The sequence below is a fragment of the Papilio xuthus genome, unplaced genomic scaffold (assembly GCF_000836235.2).
Source record: "Papilio xuthus unplaced genomic scaffold, Pxut_1.1 DF826923.1, whole genome shotgun sequence".
Taxonomy (NCBI): domain Eukaryota; kingdom Metazoa; phylum Arthropoda; class Insecta; order Lepidoptera; family Papilionidae; genus Papilio; species Papilio xuthus.
In genome coordinates this window covers 3,585,621-3,611,338 of record NW_013531726.1, presented here as the reverse complement: position 1 = coordinate 3,611,338, position 25,718 = coordinate 3,585,621, and the positions used below count along the sequence as shown (strand labels likewise).

At 34.3% G+C, this 25,718-nt stretch overlaps 1 protein-coding gene across 1 annotated transcript; it reads right to left on the bottom strand.

Annotated features, from left to right (window-relative positions):
- Positions 1 to 567: 567 nt before the first annotated feature.
- Positions 568 to 25,568, bottom strand: LOC106122332 (basement membrane-specific heparan sulfate proteoglycan core protein). Its single transcript, XM_013318272.1, has 9 exons — positions 25,462 to 25,568; positions 15,730 to 15,827; positions 14,488 to 14,695; positions 13,258 to 13,422; positions 12,397 to 12,525; positions 11,907 to 12,041; positions 11,503 to 11,655; positions 9,436 to 9,594; positions 568 to 1,469 (listed from the first exon to the last, which is right to left on the bottom strand). Exons 1-9 carry the CDS (start codon positions 25,535 to 25,537, stop codon positions 568 to 570), a joined length of 2,025 nt encoding a protein of 674 aa, XP_013173726.1. The 5' UTR covers positions 25,538 to 25,568.
- Between the last annotated feature and the right edge of the window lie 150 nt (positions 25,569 to 25,718).

The window sequence follows — 25,718 nt, the reverse complement described above, 5'->3', positions numbered from 1 at the left end:
TTTTATATACATATATATTAAATTCATTTTAATAATGGTATAAAAGTATAATTGAATTATAGTATAAATTTTAATCCAAGTTTTATCATAATTGAAAAGGTAATGGCAGAAATATAATTACGGGGACAGAATCAAGTTAGGGCCATTTAATTTCCTTTGTTAGTGTAAATCTCTTTTATATTTCAACCCTTTCGACGATTTTTACCGTCATAAATTTAATTACTATTGCGGGAAAGAACAATCTTGAAATTATATCATTATTTAATTTAAATATTGCATTCTTTTATATTAATGAAATCATTTTTAATACATTCCAATAGAATTTAACAAACCGGTAACAAGATATGGCTAAGTTATAAATATTTGTATTGAATATGAAAATTTATATTTGTATTTCGTAAAAATAAGTAAATCATCATCATCAGCTCACTATACGTCCCCACCGAGGGGCTCGGAGCCTACCCTAAGTTAAGGGTGATTAGGCCATGTCAACCACGCTGCAATAATGATTGGCCTGGCCCCGGAGAACCAGGGCAACGCCTTCACGTGCGTGCGCGCCCGGGGGGTTCAGTGGTAGATGTCACTTTCGCCACCCCCGGCATAGGCGCACGCATCGCGTGTTGGCGGGTCCTGCAGGACGTGGAGACTCTGTCTGACCACCTTTACATAAGGTTCAGGGTCTCCACCGCGCCCCCTGGGCTGCGGGCCTCGACGACGGGCGGTCGAAGCGCCTTTCCGAGGTGGCAGCTGTCGCGTCTCGACGCGGACCTGGCAGAAGAAGCGGCCGTAGTCCGTGCGTGGGCTGCGGACCCCCCCCAAACAGTGGGGGTCGACGAAAGGGCTGCCAGGTTCCGTCGGGACTTGACAGCGGTTTGCGACGCGGCGATGCCCAGGGCAAGCTGCCCTGCACCTCGGCAGGGCGTGTACTGGTGGACGCGGGACCTCGCAGTCCTGCGTGCCTCCAGCAATACCGCCCGCCGAGCCTTCACCCGATGCCGAATACGGCGGGCGCACTATAGAGGCCATACGCCCACAGCTCCCGGAGTGGCTCGGGAGGAGCCATGGCTCCCTGACCTTCCGGCTCACACAGGTGCTGTCTGGGCACGGATGCTTCGGGCGGTACCTGTGTCGAATCGGAAGGGAGGAAACGACGTCGTGCCACGGGTGCGGCGACGGGGATAATACTGCGCAGCACACCCTCGAGGTTTGCTGCGCGCATGAAGAGGAGCGCCGCACCCTGGTGGCGACGATCGGGAGCGACCTCTCGCTTCCTGGCGTCATACGCGCTATGCTGGGAACCGAGAGGTCATGGACAGCGGTTGCCTCCTTCTGCGAGTCAGTTATCTCGCAGAGGGAGGCAAAAGAGCAGGAGCGCGAGGGAGATCCCCTGGCGCCCCCGCTCAGACGTAGAAGAGTGGGGCGGAGAAGGCGGCAGTATATCGCCGCCCTCCCCCCCCCACAATAGCCCTCTGGTGATGGACACGGGGGAGTCCATCACCGGCGACTGAGGGTCGCCTCCCCCCCGAGAGGGAGCTGCCTCGGCAGCTGGCGCAGACGGGGCCGCGGACGAGAGCGAAAGCGTGCCCGTGGTCCCGTCCCGATGCGTTGGAGGAACAGAGGGGTTTAGTGGGTATGCTTCCCATCCGGAAGAGAATCCCACATAACTACCGCGTCCCCCCCGGGGCGCGGAGTATGCATAAAGCATTCCCCTCTGAAAAAAGAAAAAAAAAATGTCAACCACGCTGGCTAAGTGCGGGTTGGTTGACTTCACACATATCTTTGAATTTCTTCTCAGATATGTGCAGGTTGCATCACGATGTTTTCCTTCACCGTAAGAACGTCGGATAAATGTACATATGTAAATCGGAAATCGAAAAACACATTAGTACATGGCGTGATTCGAACCCAGGACATGCAGATTGCAAGTCAAGTGCTTGACCACTGAGCCACCGACGTCTCATAAGTAAATAAGTAAAAGTAATTCTACTATGTACATAACATTTATGTGTTACGTTAGAATTTATTATTGCGTTTCCTGTAGATGTAAATAACTTCAATCTGTTTATTTAATCTTTAATCATCTAACACTTTTGTATCTTGTTAATTAATATTATAAATACGAATGTTTAGATGGATGTTTATTGGAAAGTATCTCCAGAACGACTTAAAGAATCTCGCTGAAATTTTTCATAGATGTAGAACTTGGTCTGTAAGAACACTTAGGGTACTAATTAAGTTTAATATTTTAATTCTGACCGTCAGAATCACGGACTACAGCTATTAAGTAAAAAAAAATACTGTGATCAGTCTTGCCGCGACGAAAACAAAATATACATTAGTCAACGGAATAAGAATGAAGAGATTAATTAACACCATTACTAACCTCCAGCTAGGGTTGATTTAGGCTTCGAAAGTTATTTGTTTCACGTTGAATGTGAACTAACAAAGGTTGACAATTAATTACTTGTGTTTAGTTAAAATATTTTAAAAGATCGATTAGTCTAACTTTTCATTGTGGAAGAGAAATAATGCCGCAGACAAAAGCATAAAGTTTTATAATTCGTACTAACTATAAGATACTTTATGTTATACTATTTAAACTTATACGTTATTTAAAATCGCCCTACATGACCTGTCGACGTATGGGCATGAGTAAAACTGCAAGACAAAGCTCGATAATTATATTAGGTGCGCAACTAAGTTCTCCTGTTTATCAGTAGATGGCTCTAGCAGTAAGAGCTGGTCGATTTTGACATATCCAAAACGTCATGAACCAAGCTTAGACATATGGTAAAGAAACCGTTGCGACACATGAGTAATTTTGTTTTCGCATTATATACTTCTGGTCAAGTATAATAATTATGAAAAGAATAAAGGGACACAAATTAACAAATCTAATTCCATTCCATTTAAATTGAGTATAAAGCTAGTTCCATTTTTGTCAAGAATTTGCAGAAAAAATGCGACTTTAAATTTCATTTTATCGTAATGTCTTTATAGCGCTTCCCATTTATCTATTGTCAAGTCGTCTGGAAAATTCGTCTGAAAAAATCAAGGATAAATTATTAAAAGAGTTTATATTTGTTATTATTATCATTTTGACGATAAATACATGAAAAAAGTAAAATAATAAATGATATTATACTTTTAAATTGTACAGTAACAGAACATACGCCAAAAAAACAATTATCACATTTGGGTTGTAAAAAAATAGCGTATTTATACTATTTCAATATATGTTTTATTATATTTTATTATCGTATTATCTGAATATACTAATTTCACGCAGAAATAATATAAAAAAAATAAGAAATTACTTTTTTTATGATAAAAAATAAGAAATATTCCATGTAATTATTGTACAATTCATGTTACCATTACCGTTTATTATGTATTTTTTGTTATATCTTTTACCATTTCCAAAGAAATAATATTCAAAATGGTTCTCCAATATAAATAGAATGTTTTCTGTAAAATTATTTATTATTTTCTCCCGTTGTTGGAATTCGTAATTGATATCAGTTTCGTCTTATTATTACAGCCATTACGCTCCAAGAAAAGTAAGCTTTAATCTCCAGATAATACAAATGACGAATGAAATATATACATACTGACATGAAGATATTTAATACTTCAAATAGTCCCGGCTTTGCTTCTGTAGTCATTTATTTTATGTTCATTTTATAAATAAACTTTAGTTCGTATTACCCAAAGATAATGTAGCATAGTCAAAGAATGTTTCAAAAGATTACGGTTCAGTTGTTTTTGAATTTCATATTTACAAAAATATATTATTTTCCGCTTTGTTATATTAATATTAGTGTGTATTATGTATTAAAATATCAATATAAAGAGGTTGGCTTTAACATTTTATATATTATGTCGGTATATAAAGTCATTTGAGGTGAACAGTAAATAAAACATATTTTATTATTTGTTATTTACAACTTCTGTTCGGATTCATTATGTGGTTTTGTTTATGTAACGTTATTTAACTTACACAATAATACTTTAAGTATCGGATTCAAAATCAACGAGTATTAAATCTATAGTTGACATTAATTTGCGGTGTGACAGGACAGTATCGGATATACACAGCGAGTCAATGTGTAACTATATCCTTTGTAATGTTAATGAAATACGATGTCATATATATAATTATTTACCTAATCACAATTGTATAACAAAACAAAAAGGTAATGAGATTGATGATGGGTACAAAGGTAGAGGAAGACCAAAGAAAGTATATACGGATTGTGTAAGAATAAGAAGTGAATTCAGATATGACGGCTGATAGAGATGTAGAGTAATATGTGCCGCCCTCCGTAGGGATAAGGTCAAGTTGATAAACCTAATCACGATTATTTTGTGTTATTGTATTAAAAAAATTGTAATTTAATTTATTATGCTCATGTTTTTTAATTTCGCAATCGATATACATCGTCTTTCTTTGATAACATTGTAGATCTTACCGATTATAGCGTTTATTTTTTTATTTAGCGTTATTGACCTCTATTGCTACATCGTCCAGGGTCATTGACACATTATACCTTGACTTCAACGAATTGTTCGGGTTCTTAGTAATTTCTTTTGTTATTTTTATTTTATATTAAAAAAAATATCCTATTCATTGTGGTTCATTATTATTAGTACTGTTAAATACTATCGAAATATAAGTTCGTGTGTTAGCTTGTATATCCGGCAATTGTTGCTTATACTGAAGAAAAAAATCGTTTATAGAGACAATGTCTGCCACTGTTTTAAAATGATTCACAAAATAAATTCTATGGCCTCTGTTTCTTTGTATTTGAAATGTATATGAGAAATAAAAATATATGTTAACGTAAACAACGTAGAACCACATTTTCCTGGAATTTAATTTGCTTCGACTGAAGATCCCTAAATAAACAAGATCTAAGAATTTTTGTTTTTCTTATATTGAAGAGCACGACAAAGCGACGTAATAAGTGTTTTTGACATCAACATCAATATATTCTAGGGTCAATCGGCATAACAAGGATGTTCCTTTGTAATTCATACCGCCTTTACGAACCAAAATCGTTGTTATTTTTTACAATCGCGAGTTTCTTACAGCCGAAATACCTGAACAAAAATATATAATGTTCTCTGTTTCATTGAAGAGAATGTGACAGAAAATAGTTGCTAGTGGAAACTCACCCTAAGAAATAAACCCCAAATAACTGAATCTCTATGACATAGCTAGTATGGATACGCATCAATTGACATCTAACTGTCTATGATTGAGGCTTCAGATTGTTGCTTGTACTTAGTGTGCCGTAACCGACGCGTTAGAATCCCGTGGCACAACCACATAATATTGTAAATAAATTAAGTAGCTCTTACCAACTCGATGGCCCGTTCACAGCTTGCAAGTGCCTGATCACTCTGTCAATGTCGATGATGATGCGCCCGATGCACTTCTTCCCGTAAGCGCACTATAAACGTGTCGATACCGATCCCAACACGGCGTAAAGTTAAGCGACCCTGCACGCTACACAGTCGACACGTCCTATGTGTAATTCTTTCCGTCCACCTTCCGTCGACTATCGATGCTAACACTCAACTGTGCCGACTTACTGCCCTACCCGCACAGCCCCCCCCCCACCTCGCGCTTTACAGTGATTTCTAACTACCCTCTTTTGCGGTAGAATAAAAAGGAATCGAGTTGTTTAAAATATCGAGATCGAGATGTTTATAGTTGTTTAAAAATGTAGTTCATTATAGAAGATGATAAATCACACTGCTTCTGTGCCTAAAACTTACTATATATTGTTATTAGTCTTCGTTTTACCAAATTAAAGCAAAAATATCCATAATAAAATAAGATTTTTGCATGAATGCTTTTGATATAGCCCAAAAATATTATAGTCCCAATATATTACACAGTTAATGTCATTTGTTGAACTTTGCAAGCGTTGCTTTAGTGTAAAGGCTACGCTTAATGAACCGAACGGAAAATTCCCGCTGTGCCAATTATTATTTATTTAATGCTAAAATTTGAGAAGTACTATTATATTTATGTATTTATTATTATTCTATTATACATAAAAACACACATTAAATAAAACAGTGCTATATCGTTCCTATGATCTTTTAAGTAGCTTTACTGTAACATGCGACTGGTATTCGTAGCATAACAGTAGGACGTTACGAATTAGGACATAGTTTCATTAATCAATAATTCGGTCGTTATATAGCATGAGCGTCGGTGGCTCAGTGGTCAAGCACTTGACTTGTAATCTGCAGGTCCTGGGTTCGAATCCCGCCATGTACCAATGTGTTTTTCGATTTCCGATTTACATATGTACATTTATCCGACGTTCTTACGGTGAAGGAAAACATCGTGATGCAACCTACACATAGTCGGTGCCGCCACCGGACGTATATACGTGAGTGTTCAGTCGTGTTTATATATCAGTTTAGTAGAATGTCTCACGAAAGTTTGAATAATTTATTAGCAACCTACACATGTCTAAGAAATTCAAAGATATTTGTGAAGTCAACCAACCCGCACTTGGCCAGCGTGGTTGACTATGGCCTAATCACCCTTAACTAAGGGTAGGCTGCGAGATCCTCGGTACGGACGTATAGTGAGCTGATACGAGACATTTCTTGTTCTCGCATGCCATAGCGCTCGCATAAAAGAACCGTTTACATTAGTCGTTGGCACCCGCATGCGTTTGTTGATAGTCCTTATTTTTATTTACCGCGCATTGTATTCCTATTTTTCGAAACAATCTACTCATTCATCTTCGTTTACATAATCAATAACACTGATTTAAATTGATATATTGCTTATATTTTAGCAAGTTCAATACAGCAAGATTTATGTTTGATTTTCTAACATCAATTTGTTTTTAGTTTTGAAGCACTTGTCATGTAGCGATGGCACTGGTATATTCTTTTATAGGTAGGGGAATGTTTTGAAAACACTTAAAATATATAAGTTATTTCATATATAAAATAACTGTTGGAATATGTGACCACAACATTTAATAAAATAGAGTAACAGACATGTAACAAATGGGTAGCCATTTTTTATAATGATTCAGTTTTCTTAGCTCACATTTTCATTTCTAAATAATATCGCACAATAAAAGTATAAATGCGAAGAAAGATTTTTCTATTATATTACATCCGTGTGAAATTTCCTCCGGACACTAATACTTCGAGGATTTGATTCCAATAAGGAAGCGCTGCCTTTTGAGGATTTTATATTTTTAAATTGCTTTCGGATTATATTTCAACAGTTCCAATGAATTCGAAATATTGTACTAAGCTTTTAATAATTTAGTTGAATTGAGATACAATGGCGGAGTCAAAAAGTATACTTCGTAGTATGAATTTAAAATATTTATAAAGGAAATTACGTTTTATATGTATGTATACGAGTGTCGGTGGCTCAGAGGTTGAGCAAGACTTGTTATCTGCAAGCCCTGGGTTCGAATCCCACTATGTAACAATGTGTTTTTCAATTTACATGAGTACATTTATCCGACTTTTTTACAGTGAAGGAAAATATCGTGATGCAACCTGCACATACCTACGAAGAAATCGTAAGATATGTGTCGACGTATAGTAAGCTGATGATGATGAATGTTTGTATACTTTATATCTTGTTTATTAAGATACTTTTGTATCGTAGAATACTGAAATTCAGTGGACGTAATCGTAAAAGAATAAATGAAATGTTACAACGTTGTCTTCTACTCGTAACAAATAAAATACGTAACGTAGTAAAAGGATACTCGTATAAGTGGAAAAGCCGTTACGTGACTTATACGTGATGCAATCGAACGTGAGGCCACGTAAATGTCCAACATAACTTGATTTACAGCAAAATTAAGTTACAAACTATGCCATGTGAATATAAACCACGAAGGACAGTTTGTTGAAATGAAATTGTATAGCAATAGTAAATTGTATTTCGTCCTTACTCTGTGCAACTATCATACTAATCATACTTCATACTAATATTATAATATAAATGTTAATGTTTGGATGGATGGATGTTTGTTTGAAGGTATCTACAGACCAGCTGCATGGATCTCGCTGGAATTCGGCATACATGTAGAACATAGTCTGCGAGAACGCATAGGCTACTTATTAAGTTTTTTTTTAAATTCTGTGCTGACGGAGTGGCGGGCGACAGCTAGTAGTAGTATAGATTAATAAAAAAAGTGGTTGATAAGTTGATTATGTTCCTCTTTTTGTTAGTGAATTTTGTAAATTGGTTCGGTATTTTTTGGATTTATCCAAATAAACCAAATCAATCTAATCTTTTTACAATATTATTATTATACATGTTATTCATAATTTAGTACATTTGTTAAGATGTCTGTGGAAATGTAGGTCATGCATTTAAAATGTGTCTGTACTTTTTGTAAAGAAAGGTTTTAGAAATAATATATGAAATTCTTAACATCTCTGGACAATTTTAAATCAAATGTTTTATATGTATGTTAGTTGATTTAACTACTTCGTCCTCCTTACAAAATACACAAGTCCTAGCTAAAAGTTTTTACTGACCACTTCGAAATAGCTTGTGCTCGTACCTGCATTGAAGTGTGGCCGCGCGCTAACCTAATTCAAAAAGTAAAGAGAGCTTTGATGCAGGTCATCTATACAAAGATAGCTCGCGGTCTAAGCAAACACCACTGGTAGTCCATTAGTGTTATGAGATTTCTAAGCCGATATTCTATTTTATACAACTTAACTACTTCTGTTTATATCGAAACATAAATATTTACGCTTATAAAAGAGCTTTGGTAGCACAGTTATGCGCTTAATCGGACCGGATCGTAATCTAAAACGTGCAGGTTCTTCCCCACCATATAGCAATGTGTTTTAAATTTTTGAATTTTATGTAAATTTATGTGACGTTCTTAGGGTAAAGTAAAACATCGTGATGCAACATGTGCATATAAACGAAGAAATTCATATGTGTGAAGTCAACCAAACCGCATTGGCCAGCGTGGTTGCCTATGGTCTAGTCACCCCTAAATTAAGTAGATTCTGAGCCTCACAATGATGATGTATAATGAGCTATCGACGAAATATACTCGTAATAATTATTGAAATCGTATGTATGTATCATATAAAAACGATATTTTAAGAAACAGTGTTAGCTATTCATAGTATTAAATTGTATACTTACAATAAGCTTTATGTTTGTAGGTCCTATAAAGCCTTGAGCTTATTCATTGTCTTGGAAATCGGCAACGTCGTTATAACAATTGCAAGTAAACGAACTTTAAATCAAGAAGCTAGAAGAGATAAGTGAATAAAAAACAAAAAAATAAATCAATAACAAAAAACAAATAAATAACAAAAAATAAGTTCATAGCCAATAGGACAATAAATAAAACGCACAAATTTAAATGTAACAATATATTTGTGTATTTACAATATAACCGATTAGAGTAAAAAGCGTTGACTTAATATTTAAATAGTCATTTAACACTAGTTTGGAAGCCCGACTTCGTTTCTGTGCCTCAAGTTCACTCACGTCTAGGCTTTTATCGAATACATTGACATCGTTATATTGCAGGTCTTCATATTTACTTGATATTGCTGCAAAAAACTATAAATTTAATATCAAAAGATAAAACCCCGCAATATTATATTATCAAATGCACGTTTCACTGTTCGAAACAATTATATATGATCTGAAATAAAAGTCAATTAATTATAAAACCACAACTTGTTCGTTTCTGCGAAATATTAATAGGCGTAGATTCCCTTTTTAAAGTACATCAAAGGAATAACCATGGAATCTAGGTAACGAGTGTACGTAAAAAGAGTAAAACAAACAGTAAATCGTGGGACGTATTATAAAAGATTATGAGCCTTACAGTGCTTTTCGTGGAAATATAATGAGCTAAAAAAAAACTTGGTTTTATTTAGAATATTGAACACTGTTTCTGACTTTGAAGTTTTAGCTTTCATTTTATAATCTTCTTAATGTCATTTTTCTTTGTCTACTTTAAACTTGACTGCGATATTAAAAATAAGGGAAAAATAATACTACAATTATTATTACCTAACATTATTAAGTCAAGTACCTTCTCTGGAAAGTTTTGCGAGTTTTATTTAAATGGATAATTCGTTAGAACACATTAATTTTTTTGAAAGTCAACAATTGGTCGAATTTCGACCATAATGCAAAGCCAAAGGATGGATGTTTGAAGGTATCGCCAGAACGGCTGAACGGATCTTGATAAAATTTGACACAGACATAGATCATACTCTGGAAGAACATATAGGCTACTTAAGTTTTTTTTTAATTCCGCGCGGAGGAAGTCGCAGGCGACATTTAGCTTGAAATAAAAATCGTTATATGCACTTATTCTCCAGAACTTTAATTATGCTAAATTTCAAGTCCAATCCGTTTTAACAATTTAAAAAGAGTTACAAAGTTTTCGCTTCACGTTTTAAAAATTTTATGATATTTTTATTTATTACATCCATAGAAGATTTACATTTATAAGGTCACCAGCTGTCGCCTAAAACACCGTTGTTGCGCAACTAAAACCTAACTTAATAAGTAGTAGGTGTTCTACCAGACTATGTTTCTACATCTATGCAAAATTTCAGCGAGGACCATGCAGCCGTTCCGGAGATACTTTTAAATAAACATCCATCCATCAATCAGTCCATTTATAAATTCGCATTTATAACATCAGTAAGAGTTAGTAATATAACTAAGATCGAAATCAGTTCAGTAGTTATTAATATTTACACATGTTATTCTAAAAAGAGAACATTTTTTCTATTTCTAATAACCTACATGAGAGTGAAATAAGCCTACGAGATTGCATGGATCGTTGTTGACTTTTACAATCCTAACGATTCTTGTGAAAGCGAAATATATGATTTTATTGGTTTTTTATGTTTGCCAACGTTTCATAGCTTTTATGTTTATTTTTAATAGCTTTCTACAAATCACGTGTGATATGATTTTCTTTATTGGTTCTGTAATATGTCTTTGGTGGTATCGAAACTAAAAAAAAAACTATCGAATAGACATCTATTTGAAAGAGTGAATCTGATAATTTATTTACGTTGTTATCATGAGTCCTTAGTAACGATAATATTTAATTTGATGACAATTTACTATGAGCATGATGAAGTCGAAATAATGTTTTACTTTTTATCGACCCATCATTAACTTGCTCTTTCTTATCTCTACGTGGGGTCGGCATAGTATGTACTGTTCCTCCATACATATCAGCTATCAACCTTCATATCTGAATCTACCCCCTTCCTACGCATATCATCTTTCACACAATCCATCCATACTTTCTTTGGTTTTCCTCTACCTTTGGAGCCATCCACATTTAACGTCAATACTTTTTTGTTTACATCATCATCCCTCCGCCTGATATGTCCAAACCACGCTAACCTTGTCCTTGCTAACCACGTTAACTATTTGCCGTCCCAATGTTATAAAACGTATCAGAGTAAAAACATACAACTTACGATATAACTTTATACTGCCGTCGGTGTCTCCGAGTGAATTTTTCGATACACATGTATATGTACCATAGGAATCTCTGTTTACTTTTTTAATTTTTAATTTCATATCTACTTCATAGCCTCGATCAATAGCTTTAATCTCATATTTCTTGTCATCTGTAAAAATAAATCAGTATAATATCTGTAATTGAATAGTTTAGTTCAAAGCGCCAATAGCCTAATGGTTAAGGGTACGGATTTCCGATCATGTGGTCAGAGTTCGAATCCCATCATTCGACTATAGTCTTAAACCATATTCTAGCACAAGCCTAGAGTTTAGTTGGAATGGTACAAGAAATATTAGTAAATTAAGACAAAAATCTGCTAATATTAAAAAAAAAGTTCTAGAACTTAAAAGATATACTCACTTTGTGAAATAATACGACCGTTAAATGTCCAATAATTAATAGAATTAGGAAATGCTTCCGAATGACATTCTAGTACAATCGATTCTCCATCCATACTTCCAACTAGTTGATTTTGTATTGTCATTATTGGTGGAACTGTAAAATGATATTTAACACGTTCAATGCCACTACGATTTTCACATACTACAGTAAACTTGCAGTCGAATCGGTGGCATAGAATGTGTTGAGTTTTGCTTATATCTAAAATCATAAGGCTGATGGTGTAAATGCCAATATCAAGCTACGTTACGGAGTTAAATCTTTTATTAATCTCTATCTCTAATATAGTATTAGTTCTAATCCACACCACCTCTAGAAACTCCTACTATCAGCTCCAAAATGGCGAAAATCAAATATGCACAATTAACTACGTCTTATAGCCAGTCATTTTGTAGAAGTCAGTAGATACCAGTGTAATATTTTTCATCGCATGGGTTATGTGTTTACTTACAATGTACAATTAACGTGATTCTCTTGCTAACTGAAGGCGGCACTCCATTGCTGGCTATACAGAGGTACGCGCCCATGTGTACACGTGATATCTTCACTATTTCTAACTTTGATCCGCTTATCGATTGATCTGTAAATAATGCCTAGAAAATAAATTAAAAGAGCACTCGTCGTTGTCACCGGAACGGGAAACAGAGACTTCGTATTCGTGCTGGTTCTCTTACCATCTTTTTAATGCGATAATCTCGTTGATAATGCAGATTCGTATAAAATAAATTTCGTTTTGTAAATAACACTCGATACTTATATATTATAAAGTAAATAAATATAAGAGGTTCTTATTCTTTCTTTTTGAGTATATATAAAAAAGAATCTCAAAAAGTGAAGACTTAATGTGCACTTAGTTTGGTTGTAATTTGTAGTGCATTAAAACAACTTATGGTAACCTCTAACTCAAGATTATGCGGTGGCGAGATCGTTTATTTATGTTGTGGATGTACGAGTAGTTGCAGAGAAGCTTTCCCTGTATAACATAGTTCGCGGAGCACTCGTTTTAATGTAAAAAGTTTTATAAGTTCAACTTCCTCATTGGTGGTGTGTAATTTATTCGCTACAACTTGTTAACATTTTCCGTGAAATATGTGAAACATTTGATCATTAATATCCCAAAAATATATAATTTTGTTCAAATGACCTGGCTACAACAATAAAAATTAGTGTCGATAATGCTGAGAATTAATTGAATGAAATGATAAAAAATTTCAAGGAACGATCATTTTTATGTCTTGGCATCATGTTAATAAAAACTACATTTACGCAGGATAAGAATTACTGTAAGAACTTGATAATATTTTGACCTTACTTTGGACATCACTGAAGTTCTTTGTGTCAAGCAAATCACCGGTTTCCTTTCTCCAAATAACAGTGGGCGTGGGAACACCGTGGGCGGCACAACGTAGAGTTATGTTAGAACCTTCTAGCACAACTTGATCCCCACTCGTTGCATAGTCCAATATGTCCGGTGGCACTAAATAAGAAAATATTAAATAAATAAACAATCCCACTGACAAAATCCTATCATCAAAAGTGGTAGAGCTAGCCAATGTCGAATAATCGTCTTTTAGCATAACATATCGTGATCTTTTCAATTATTAGGAGTAAAATTATTCCATAGAACGCAAAATTATGTTAAAAGTAATAACTGATTTCAAATATCGACTTCAAAACAAATTGTAATCGAGCTAATAATTAAATGAATACGATAATGAAAATGGACTCGAAATGATAAAAAGCTTTCAACGAAATGTGGTTGATTATATGTTGTAGTGTTTATTTTATAATATTTATTCATAGGAGTTTTAATACTTCCCTATAAATGTTAATATTTACCCTTTTGAAATCATGAGAAATTATATATACAAATTACTTTTGAGTATTTACATAAAATAAATATTATATGTAAAATTATAGTTTTAAATTCAGTAGATGATTGACCATTGATTGTTCTCAGAACTAAGAACGCCATTTCGTAATTCCGAGGTTTGCTACAGATTTAATAGAATTATGTTCGAAGTCGTATTGTAGGTTGACCATTAAAACGTGCGATAGCCTGACTACGAGTTACGTCGGCTTCAGTAAAATTTATTATACAGTTGTTGCACATAGTTCAAGATGTGTATGATTCTAAACACACGTCAGTTTCTATAGACCCTACGACTACAATGAAGACTGCAGCAAGGAAGAGTAATGAATAAAAACCGTACCAATGTCGTATGATTCTTTTTCTACTGAACTAGCCGCGCGATTTGATATTTCGCTCAAGAAAATAGCAAGCGAGATTGGTAAGCCTTAGCTGTTTTACTTCTACATTTGTTATTGTCGCTAGCATTCCATGTAACTAATATTATGAATTCGAATATTTGGATGGATGTTTGTTAAAAGGTACATCTAGAACGTCTTAATGGTTCTCGCTGAAATTTGGCATTGATGTAGAACAGCTTGGAAGAACACATAGGCTACTTATTATTTTTTAATAATACTGCGCGGGCGGAGTCGCGGGCGACAGCTTATGTTTCATAATCATGTGACTTACCTACTACATCTAGATGAGCGACTTGACTCTTCATAGGGTCAGTGTTGAGCTGGCACATATACCAGCCTCGGTCGGCTTGCCGAACCTCTAAAATATGCAGGAACCATACGCGCCTGTCGCTATGAGTTACTGCGATACGATGATTCTTGGTGATAACATGGCCAGCTATAGATAATATGGTCTGTGTATCCACGCGCAACCACGCCACCTATTGTAGAAAACAATAATTATAGGGGTTTAATAAAACGAAGTATAGTACTTCAAATAAAGGACGATGGATAAAGTAAAGGTTTTCGGTAGTTAAATGATACTATTTGTATTGTTAGGGTGCTACATACTCGTAATTCCCATTAATTATGTAGTAAGGTATTAAAGTGTACAAACAGTGGTACAGTCTATTAAATATTAACGATAGCACTGAATGTTTAACATAGTTTCACTTAATTTATATACGTAGTAGATACTAACAATGCTGTTATGATTTTAGTGAGTTTGTCTCAACATTGAACATTTTATAGATTACAATTTTAATAAAATAAAACAAATATAATTAAAGTTTTAGAATAGTTATGTCTTTGTTAATTATTCGAATAAAACGGGTTACAGATAATGACATTGGTTCCATGAACATATCACTTTAAAAATAAGTGACTCGTGAACACAGAACTCTTCTACGGAAATATCACAAAATACTTATAGAATGTCAAATAAAAGCTATGTTTATGTATACGTATTGTCAGTATGGTTCTAGTTTTAACTCATTACAAGCTCTGCTCAGTAGGCCTCTCTAATTAACGTCATGCTTGTTAGACGAACGACCCTAGTTAGGAACTTAGAAAATGTGTAGTTCAGAAACACAATGTTCTATTAAATATGTTCACGTAAGATATTTATTGGTATAACATAATTATAGTATTATGAAGCAATTGAAGAAAATTGTTGTATTTGGATAGCAATGTTAGCTAAACATTGTTGTATTTTGCTGTGTGTAACTTTTTTATTATTTTCCTTTTTACTTTGTATACCCCATATTGTAAACTGTTTTATAATGTACGTATAGTAACGATATTATATTGAAAATAAATTGAAAGAAAAAATCACCTTCAGACCTAATATTTTTAATTTTCTATCACAGTTGACGTTTGAGTTGTTAACGAACGTGAATTAACGATCTTTGTGATTTTACTTTTATAATTGAAATAAAATTGTAGACATCTTTAGTGAAAATAAACAAATACACACCCTGTATAAGCCCAGGTCATTTACGACGCAGGTAAATATAGCTTCTCTTCCCAGTGATACTGTCAGGTTGGGCATGTTGTTTTCGAAGCGTGGAACCTCTGGAAACAAATCTCAATATAAGAAATGATAATTATAAATTATAGTTAATTAAGTCTTATAGCTACTTAGTATAGTTAAAAGTCGAGCAACCTGTACATTAGAATTTCGGTCCATAGTTATCAAGTGATAATGGAACTGCAGTTCCACAGTCAGAGTTTAGGGAGATACATTATTTACAATAAAGCTTTAAGGTCACTTTCCAAATCAATACATCATACTCCATATTGTCGAGGTAATAAAAATATAACATATATATATGTATTATTAGGAAGAAAATCCGACACTGTGCCGGTGTATCAGCGCGACATCAGCCTTTTTAAAACATCAACATATATTCGCGCCAAAGGATTCTATCAAGGTCTAAAAGTATTGATACTGTAACTATTACAATTTATTTGACAGTAAGGTAAAAATAGAAACGAATATCATCTCGTAAAGCGATACGTCTTTTAAATGGGTTTTGGACATCGACGAAAACGCGTAGAATTCCTTTATAAAAGTTCAATCAGTCTGATTGATGTTAGCTACACGTACTACCGAAGCCTGCTTTTAAATAGAAGTCGAGAGTTCGATGAATGAAAAGGTCCACTCTCTTTCTACTTGATGATTGAATACGTCGATTGCTAGGAAATAAAACTAAATAGTAATACTCTCGAGTCCCTTAAACTATATATTCTCCTACAATACTTGGAATACAGACATATTCTTGGAAATAGTAGTGTGTAGACGAGTTAAGAACAAAACTAGCTGTTGTCCGATGCTCCATCCGCGCGGAATTAAAAAAAAAACATAATTAGTAGCCGAGGAGTTCTTCCAGATTTAGTTCTATGTGTGCCAAATTTCATCGAGATCCGTTTAGCCGTTCTTTGAATACATTCAGACAAACATCCATCCATCCATCTAAATATTCGAATTTATAATATTAGCAAAAGTAAGATTTATTTTGAGCTGTTATCCTACCCGGGTCATAGTACTTTGTTATAACTTAAGCTAATTTAAAAGTCTAGTTAAAAATATCTAAATCACAAAGGTTTTTAAGTAACAAAAAAAAGATTAAAGTAAGCAATTTATAACAATTTTATCTTGACTTCACGTCAACAGTTTTGAATAACTTAAATAATGGTTTTTAATGTTACCAAATATAACAATTGTAAAAATAAACATTTCTAAAATGTCTTTATAATTTTATGATTTATTATGTGCAATAAATTTAAAGTACGAAATAATGTTTTTGAGATATAAAGTTCTGCTAGTCAGTATAAATATCTGCGTATCGCCGTAAGCCCGGCGGCGACCCCTCGGCTCACACCTTAGCCCTATACAATTGTTCCTTGACACGCGAGCTTTTGCCTAAGCATAAGAAATTCATTTCTCTTTAAGCGACCGATCAATATCTTTTAGGGTAATATTGATGAATTAATTTACCCCAAAATTTATTACATCTTGAATAATTTAATAAATCCTTTTTTTTGGTATTGCACAACTTTTATTCTTAATTATTATTAATAGTCTATTGCACGTGTCCAGTATCGCCATTTATTGTCGTTTATGATAAACTTTATTTAGAAATTTTAAGATACAGATTTTAATAATCAGTTATTAATATCATTATCAATAGTGACTATGAATTTCTTATCTGTTCTAGAATGTGTACTTGAAGTCACCGAAAACAACACACAGACAATGTTATAAGGCAGTTAAGACTTTCGATAAGTCACGTGATCGGCGACTGGGGGGTAGTATAATGTACCAATCTGTTCTATACTAATATGAATTATTACTACTTTTCTGTCGCGTAGCATTGTCCCTCTGGGTTTCATTAAAACTAAATTCTAACGTTGAAATAACGTCTAGGTAAGGCGCTTATAACTAAAGTGAGTCGGTTGCGTGCAAACATTTCTTCGTTCCGGTTGGCCAGGCGGCGTACGCTAATGAAATAGCTGTACTAACGAGACGTACCATCTGATGTCTTAGGCAGCAAAGGTTAACGCGATATCAACCATCTAAACATATAGGAATAACCTATAGTATTAATGCGGGATTGTCAAGATAGGAAATCAATTTAAATTATATGATGTTCCTAATAATAGTATGGCAACCTTTAGAGTTCAAGTTTAAATAAGAAAAGACAATGGTTATTTTCAATATTGGCAAATTATAGCCATGAGATGTTTTATTTTGAATTATATTTCATGTAGTGATTTTTAAGTTTATTCGAATTATTTATATTCAAATAATTATGTATGAATGTTAGCAAATGTATTGATAGAATGCCTGAGAGTTAAAAATATAGGTCGATAAAAGTGGACTCGAGGTATGGGCCAGTTGGAAAGCTTGTATATCGTAGTAAGAAGTGTGTTAAGTGAAATAAACACTGATTTTATAGATTATTACTTGCATAACTAAGTATTATATATCTTGGATCGACTCAATAAGTGTATTAATAAAAAATATTAAAATATAACAATGCTATTTATCATATCGAGTATTTTTTTTCATTATTAATTAAAGATTTAAAGTTGATGGCTTTTCGTATGTAAGACAAATGTATAGAATTTTTTAATATTTTTTTTAAAGACCAGCTGTCGCCCTGTCTCCGTCCACGTGGAAAAAAAACTTAATTAGTTCCCGGCAGTTATTCGAATTTTTCTCACTTTTAAAACCTTCCCTAAACCACCACAAACATTTCAAGACCAAGATAAAATAAATCTGTTCAGCCGTTCTCGAGTTTTTGCGAGATTAACGATCAGCAATTGATATTTATATTAAAGATACATAACAAAATATAGTAGTAACTTATCGGCCAATAAAAAGAACATTTCGCCGTTGTGATAATTCAAGAATCGCAGTAGAGCGGGATTTCCTGAATCGCTAAATCCACGCGTCATTATTGAGATACGACTCACTGGGCACGCTTTTATTCTCACATCTGCCGAGCACAGATACTTTCTGCGTCGCTGTCATTACGATAATAGAATTATTTTGTATGAATAGTCACAATAAATATAATAATAATTATATTTATTGTGATAAAAAAAAAAAAACTTAATAAGTACTATATGTGGGTAGTTGTGCCACAACAAACAAGTTCTCCGTAATTATTTCTCTTATATTTAATTGCTTTTGATCAAAGTGATAGAACAGTGGTGTACTCTTATTCCTCCCAGTCCGCCCAAAGTCTACAATTGTTATCTCCAATTAGTTTAACCTCACACGAAAGTTTTAGTGCTTAACATAAAATGTTCGCGTAACCAACATTATCTAACAATATCGTGTACTGTTCACCGATATTTATGTGTTCTGTGCCTGAAAGTAATCTCACATAACTATAAATAGTGTAAACACTCGATAAAAGTGCAAAACAAAGTGACTGACTAAAAGTGACTAAATATCCGAATAACAATCTAAGGTCATTTGAAAACAAGTTCAACGGGTTTATACGAACAAAATTTTCAACTGTCTGTCTAAACGAACACTGGCCTAACGGATAAACATCTCTAGCGTACGCAGAAAGTTGGGAATTCGCGTCCGGCCCACCGATAATCTTTTTGTCAATATTTCGCACATGTTTTCCTTTAAATATTTTACTTGATAATTTTTTTTTTTTTTATTATTATTTTATTCTAAATTAATTTTTTGCTGCCGAAGTAAACAATTTAAACGGCTTACTTGAGAAATAAGATTATCGCAATGACGACAATTGGCCAAAGCTGCGCGGGCTGCCGTAGAACCATACAAACAAAAGAAATGCTCGCATGTCATACATGTAAACGCAAGTATGATATTGTCTGTGCGAATATATCCGAGAAACATTTCCGTTCAATGACACCAGAACGTAAACTAGCATGGATTTGCCCTCAATGCCACAGCCGTCAACCCAAAGGAGACAATACAATCTCACCACCTAGTCGAGCCGGCTCAGTTGCAGCAGATCTCGCCCATCACGCGGAAGACAATCACCTGAACGTGACTAAAAGAAAAAAAGGCAAAAGCCCTCCATCATCCGTACCCACCTGTAACTATATACCTGATGACCAAATGCAGCTGCTAATTAAAGAACTATCTAACTCAGTGGAGGTTAAAATTAAGGAACTAGTCACAGAAGAGCTTAAGAACATCAAAACGCAACTATGCGAATTTCAAAGCTCTCTGTCCTTTTTCAACACTCAAGTCGAAGAGATCAAGACCAGTCTAAATCAAAAAGACGAGATGATAAGAAAATTAAAAATCGAAAACGAAAGTCTTCAATCTGCATCCAAAGATTACGCCAACCGGTTGTGTCTAATCGAACAAAATCTACGACAAAGCAATATAGAAATCAACGGCGTTCCAGAACATAGAACCGAAAACATCATCTTAGCAGTGAATCATCTTGCAAAGACTGTTGGCGAACCCCTAACCGATTCAGATATAGTACAGGCAACCAGAGTTGCCAAGGTAAACAAGGATAATAACAAGCCCAGGGCTATCGTCGTGAAGTTACGAACACCACGCGTGCGCGACAGTCTACTGGCAGCAGTCTCACGGTTCAACAAAAAACAGCCCCTAGACAAATTAAGTTCTCAGCATCTAGGAATTTCGGGTGATCGCAAGCCGGTATACGTGTCGGAGCACTTGTGTCCAGCTAGTAAACAATTGCACGCCGCTACTAGAATAATGGCTAAAGACCTCTCCTACAAATTTGTATGGGTGCGAAATGGCAAGATATTTGTTCGAAAAGACGAACTAAGCCCTGCTTTGCTTGTGCGCAACCAAGAATTCTTATTACAGCTCAGTAAAAAAAAATAAAAATTAGAGATAATATATTATTTAACAAAATTATTTGCGAATGATCTAAAAGTTACTCGGTTCCCTTTATGGAAGAAGTTGTTATATACTACCAGAACGCCAGAGGCATTAGAACTAAGACGAATGAAGTGTACGAAAACGTCTTATGTAACAATTATAGTATAATCGCATTTACTGAAACATGGCTGAACCACAATATTCTTACTAATGAGATGATCGATAGTAGATATACAGTTTATCGCAGGGACAGACTATGCTGCCGCGGTACAAAAATGGATGGTGGTGGGGTCATGTTGGCAGTATTGCGTACTATTCCATCCTACCGATTGTATAGCTTCGAAAGTAATAACGAGGACCTCTGGGTGTCCGTACAGCTTTGTTTAAATAACGTTATTAAAAATGTCGCCATCTGTGTTGTTTACCTACCACCGCCAATGAAATTTCATATCTTGTCTGACTTCCTCGACAATACTCAAAAGGTCCTACATAATGTATCTGACGTTATACTCTTAGGAGATTTCAATTTAAATTTTATTAACTGGCTACCTGAAGACAGTAATTTGCATCTAACTCCTTCAAACTGCTCAAACTCATTAGGATCAGTTTTCACGGACTTCTTGGCAGTTAATCATTTATTCCAGTACAATAGTGCATTGAATGTTGATAACCGAATACTAGACCTAGTTATAAGTAATATTAGTAACCTTGTTGTAACTGTTGCCTCTGACACACTAACGAAATTAGACTCAAAACATCCACCACTCACAACATGCTTATCTTCTATGACTAAAAAATATCTGACAAAAAACAAAAACAAGCGTTTAAACTACTACAGAGCTGATTACGCGTCCATAAATAAATGTATAAACTCAATCGATTGGGCTGAAAAACTTAATCACGACGACATTAATGAATCTGTATCCTATTTTTACTCAAAAATCTATGAGATAATTGATAAGCATGTACCCTTATATCGACCCAAAAATTGTAACTTTCCTATTTGGTTTACACGGGGGATCATCAAAATTTTACGTGAAAAAGAAAAGTTTAGACGTAGGTATCGTAGATTCAACAATCCGCGTGATAAACTTAGTTATGATATCTTACGTGCTCGTAGTCATCAGCTAATTCGGAAGGCTCACTTACAATACAAAGATAACATCGAACACAATATAGCTAAAAATCCTAAATCATTCTGGCGATATATTAACAACAAACGAACCAACAAAGCATCAATACCTGCATCAATGCACAGCAAGGACAACGTTGCAGATAACGGCTCCGATATCGCCAACCTCTTTGCCAGCCACTTTTCTTCCGTGTATACAAAGACGTCAGCCACTGTATCGCCTGTGTTCTCAGAGCCACACACTGCGCTAGGCAGCATACAGTTCACGGTACAAGAAGTAGCCACTAAAATTAAAAAACTTAAAGACGACAAATCTGCAGGACCTGACTCTATACCACCGTATTTTATAAAAAAATGTGGCCATACGCTCTCTCCTCCGTTGTGTATGTTATACAACAAGTCCTTGCGATTAGGAGTTTTTCCCGATGTCTGGAAGAGAGCTAAGATTATACCCATTCACAAAAAAGGTGACTTAAGCGACGTTAGTAACTACAGACCTATTTCTATCCTGTCGTCCATTTCAAAAATGTTTGAATCTTTAGTGAATCCTACGCTAACAAACTACCTGGAACCATTATTGTCTGAAAGTCAGCACGGCTTCAGAACCGGTCGATCAACTCAGACAAACCTGGTTAAATATGTTACTGATATAGCGGATGCCCTAGATGAAAGATGTGAAGTCGACTCAATTTATACCGATTTTAGTAGCGCCTTCGACAAAGTTAGTCATTCTCTTCTAGTAGCTAAGCTACAGGGGGTCGGTATTCACGGTTCGCTTCTTAGGTGGTTTACGTCTTATCTACTGAACCGCTCACAAATCGTAGTTGTTGGTGGTTACACATCAACGAGCTACATAGCGCATTCGGGAGTTCCACAGGGGTCCCATATTGGCCCCATCCTTTTTTTATTATTCATTAACGATATAACAGCTCACATCAAACATTGCAACGCTCTGTTGTTCGCAGACGACTTAAAAATCTATACCAAAGTTACTAGTATTACTTCCCAAAGACTACTTCAAGACGATTTAAAACGCGTAGAAGAGTGGTGCAATGCAAACTGTATGTCATTAAATATAAATAAATGTTTCCATATAAAATTTTCTAAAAAAAAACGTACTAATAATTTTACCTATAGTTTGTGCGGCACCAACCTGTCTAGTGTAAGTGTGATCAAAGACTTAGGTGTCACACTTGATAAATCACTTAACTTTAAAAGTCACATTGATACTATAGTTAAACAGTCAGCGCAACTTTTAGGCCTCATAAAACGTAACACCCGTGACTTTAAAAACAACAAAACTAGAATAACCCTGTTCCATGCATTAGTACGCAGTCAGTTGGAATATGCTAGCTCTGTGTGGAATCCTTTCTACTCAGTGGATTCCCAAAGAATAGAGAGAATACAGAGATGTTTCACTAAACATGTAGCATTTATTTCGCAAGGTATTAGCCACCGCTGTCCATACGAGCAAAGGCTGAAGTTTCTCAAAATGGAATCTCTACGAAATCGACGCCGCACGAACGACCTTTTATTCTTGTTTAAAATTGTTAGGGGTCATATTAGCAGTAGCAACTTGGTTAGTCAAATAATGTACAGTGTACCACTTAGACCACCCAGGCAACCAATAAGCAAATTATTTTATATACCCTTTTATAAATCAAACATAGGCCTTAACTCACCCATCCCACGGATATGTCGGACATACAACGAATTAAAAAGAGGAAAGGATATTACTGATATTTTCTGCACCTCCTTACGTAATTACAAAAAACTAATTTCCACACCTCCAGAGGCACAGACCTAAATATATTGTTAGATTATTATTTTATTTTTTTTTTGTTTTCTTTCCTTAGTTAGTTTGTTCATATAATTTTTTTTGTGTTTTATACTTGTTTGTTTTGTATGAATGTTGTACACCTGTTATTGGATAAATTATCAGTTTTATTGTGTTGTATATTGTATTACTTTGGTCAATGTTGCATAATTTATCTGTTGTGTGTACTTGTCTAATAAATAAATAAATAAATAAATAAATATTCAATATATGTAAATTATGACTAGCGGCCAATTCTGGTTTCGGTTGGATATTTATGAATAATATTTCATAATGATATAAAATACAATTTAGTTAAGAATAACGTTGAATTCTAATAATATAAGATTTTCTGAAATCGATTTAAAAGTTTATGAGTTACAAACATACGAATATATAAATCCTGACTCTTCATTTCAGAGTAATAAAAATATATTATAAAGTTATTTTACTAATTAAAATATACTATATAACTTCTAAAGTAACTACAGATATATGTATATAATTTATACATATACCTTGAGTAAGTTATTGATTTCTTTGAATGAAACGTTATGAGAATATTCTGACATAATTTGATTCCCGGGAACAAGAAAGTATTTAATAGAATACGATGTAGTTAATGGAAAAATACTTTCATAATAAGAAAGATGATAATGAAATGAAGTGTAACAGGTTGCGAGACATAACTCATTAAATTAACAATCTTATGCGTAAAACCGCAGAAACATATCGTCATGAATAAAAGCAGTGTAAAGGTTTTATTGTTCATATTACATACAAAAACATCAAAGGGTTACTTCAAGGTACTTAATGAGATTTGAGCGATTCCTGTGAAACACACTCCTTTGTTTATGATGCCAAAGTTACTGAGATATCTTCGTATAACTTAAAGTTAAGTGACATAGTATAACTTGATATTACTTAAACCTAAAGTGGATTACATGACATCAAGATTCTAGAGTTGTATCAGTTGGTAGGTGTATTATATATGTATATAATAGCCATTGATACTTTTACTACGGGCGGGATTCGATATTTGGAATTTGAAACGTGTCTTTCAATTGGTCCTGAAATAAATTCTATACGAACTTATGTGATACGGAGGTTTTATTCTGTTATGTTTTATTATATACCCGGAAAATATATAATCATCAGTAATACCATTTAATTTAACTATAATATATATTTTACGAACAATAAATATTGTTTCGGACTGGAAGTTTCTGAAAAATAATTTAGATATAATTAGCTTTACTAAACATAGGCAAATTGTAAACGTGACTAATACTACGAGCCTTTTCTTATCGAAAATATTTTTAAAAAACTAACTGTCAAGATAGTTTAAATATATAATTATTTTTACATATTATCAGTGACTGAAAACAATAAAATAACTTACCAGTAATTACTTTTAAGTATGGGTCATATACTAATCAATACAGTTTAGATTTATTATCTTGCTATTTGTTGCACACCTCTTTGTCTTCTTAACCCATTTCATTTTGTATATACCATACATACTATATTAAAAATATACGATTACTATAAAATAATTTTTAACTTAGTTTTTTTTAATTAGTTTTTTGCTTTTCTTCAAAAAATAAATCTTGCCACAATAAAGCTTATATAGATATTTCAATGGAAACTTAAACAATTGTTGATGTTGCTTTTATAGTGAGGAACTTCAAATATATTTTGAAATTAATAAAAATTAATAAACCTAAACAAATGACTACAATCAATTCTTAAAATTTTATAAATAACACTCCAACAGTGTCCCATCGTCAAAATTTATGTTAATTTAAAGTAGTACATAAATTATATAAAATACTTAAAAACTATAGTAAATAAAATTCGGCATTCAATAAGGAAATGAAAATGGTAAACGAATACTCACCACCGGTGTCCTTTAAAGAAATAACGGTTTGTAATACAAGTCCAAAATGTAAACAGAGCAAGAGATTACGGAACATTTTTCATTTCACATTTCAATCTTTAATATAAAAACACTAAACAACTATAAATAATATTGAATCATCTTTAATGAAGCAATAGAAGAATTTGAATTTAATATACGTAGCGTTGTAGCGGCGTAGCAGACACCTACCGTGTAGACGCCTACGCCGTAGGAAAAGGACTGCCGGAACGCTACGG

Excerpts from the sequence above, each read along its gene's own strand:
- LOC106122332 (XM_013318272.1), bottom strand. The coding sequence starts at position 25,537 with ATGTTCCGTAATCTCTTGCTCTGTTTACATTTTGGACTTGTATTACAA. Across the intron at positions 15,828-25,461 it reads TTCTTTAAAGGACACCGGTG|AGGTTCCACGCTTCGAAAAC; the intron begins GTGAGTATTCGT and ends ATTTGTTTCCAG. Across the intron at positions 11,656-11,906 it reads CGGTCGTATTATTTCACAAA|ATGACAAGAAATATGAGATT; the intron begins GTGAGTATATCT and ends TTATTTTTACAG.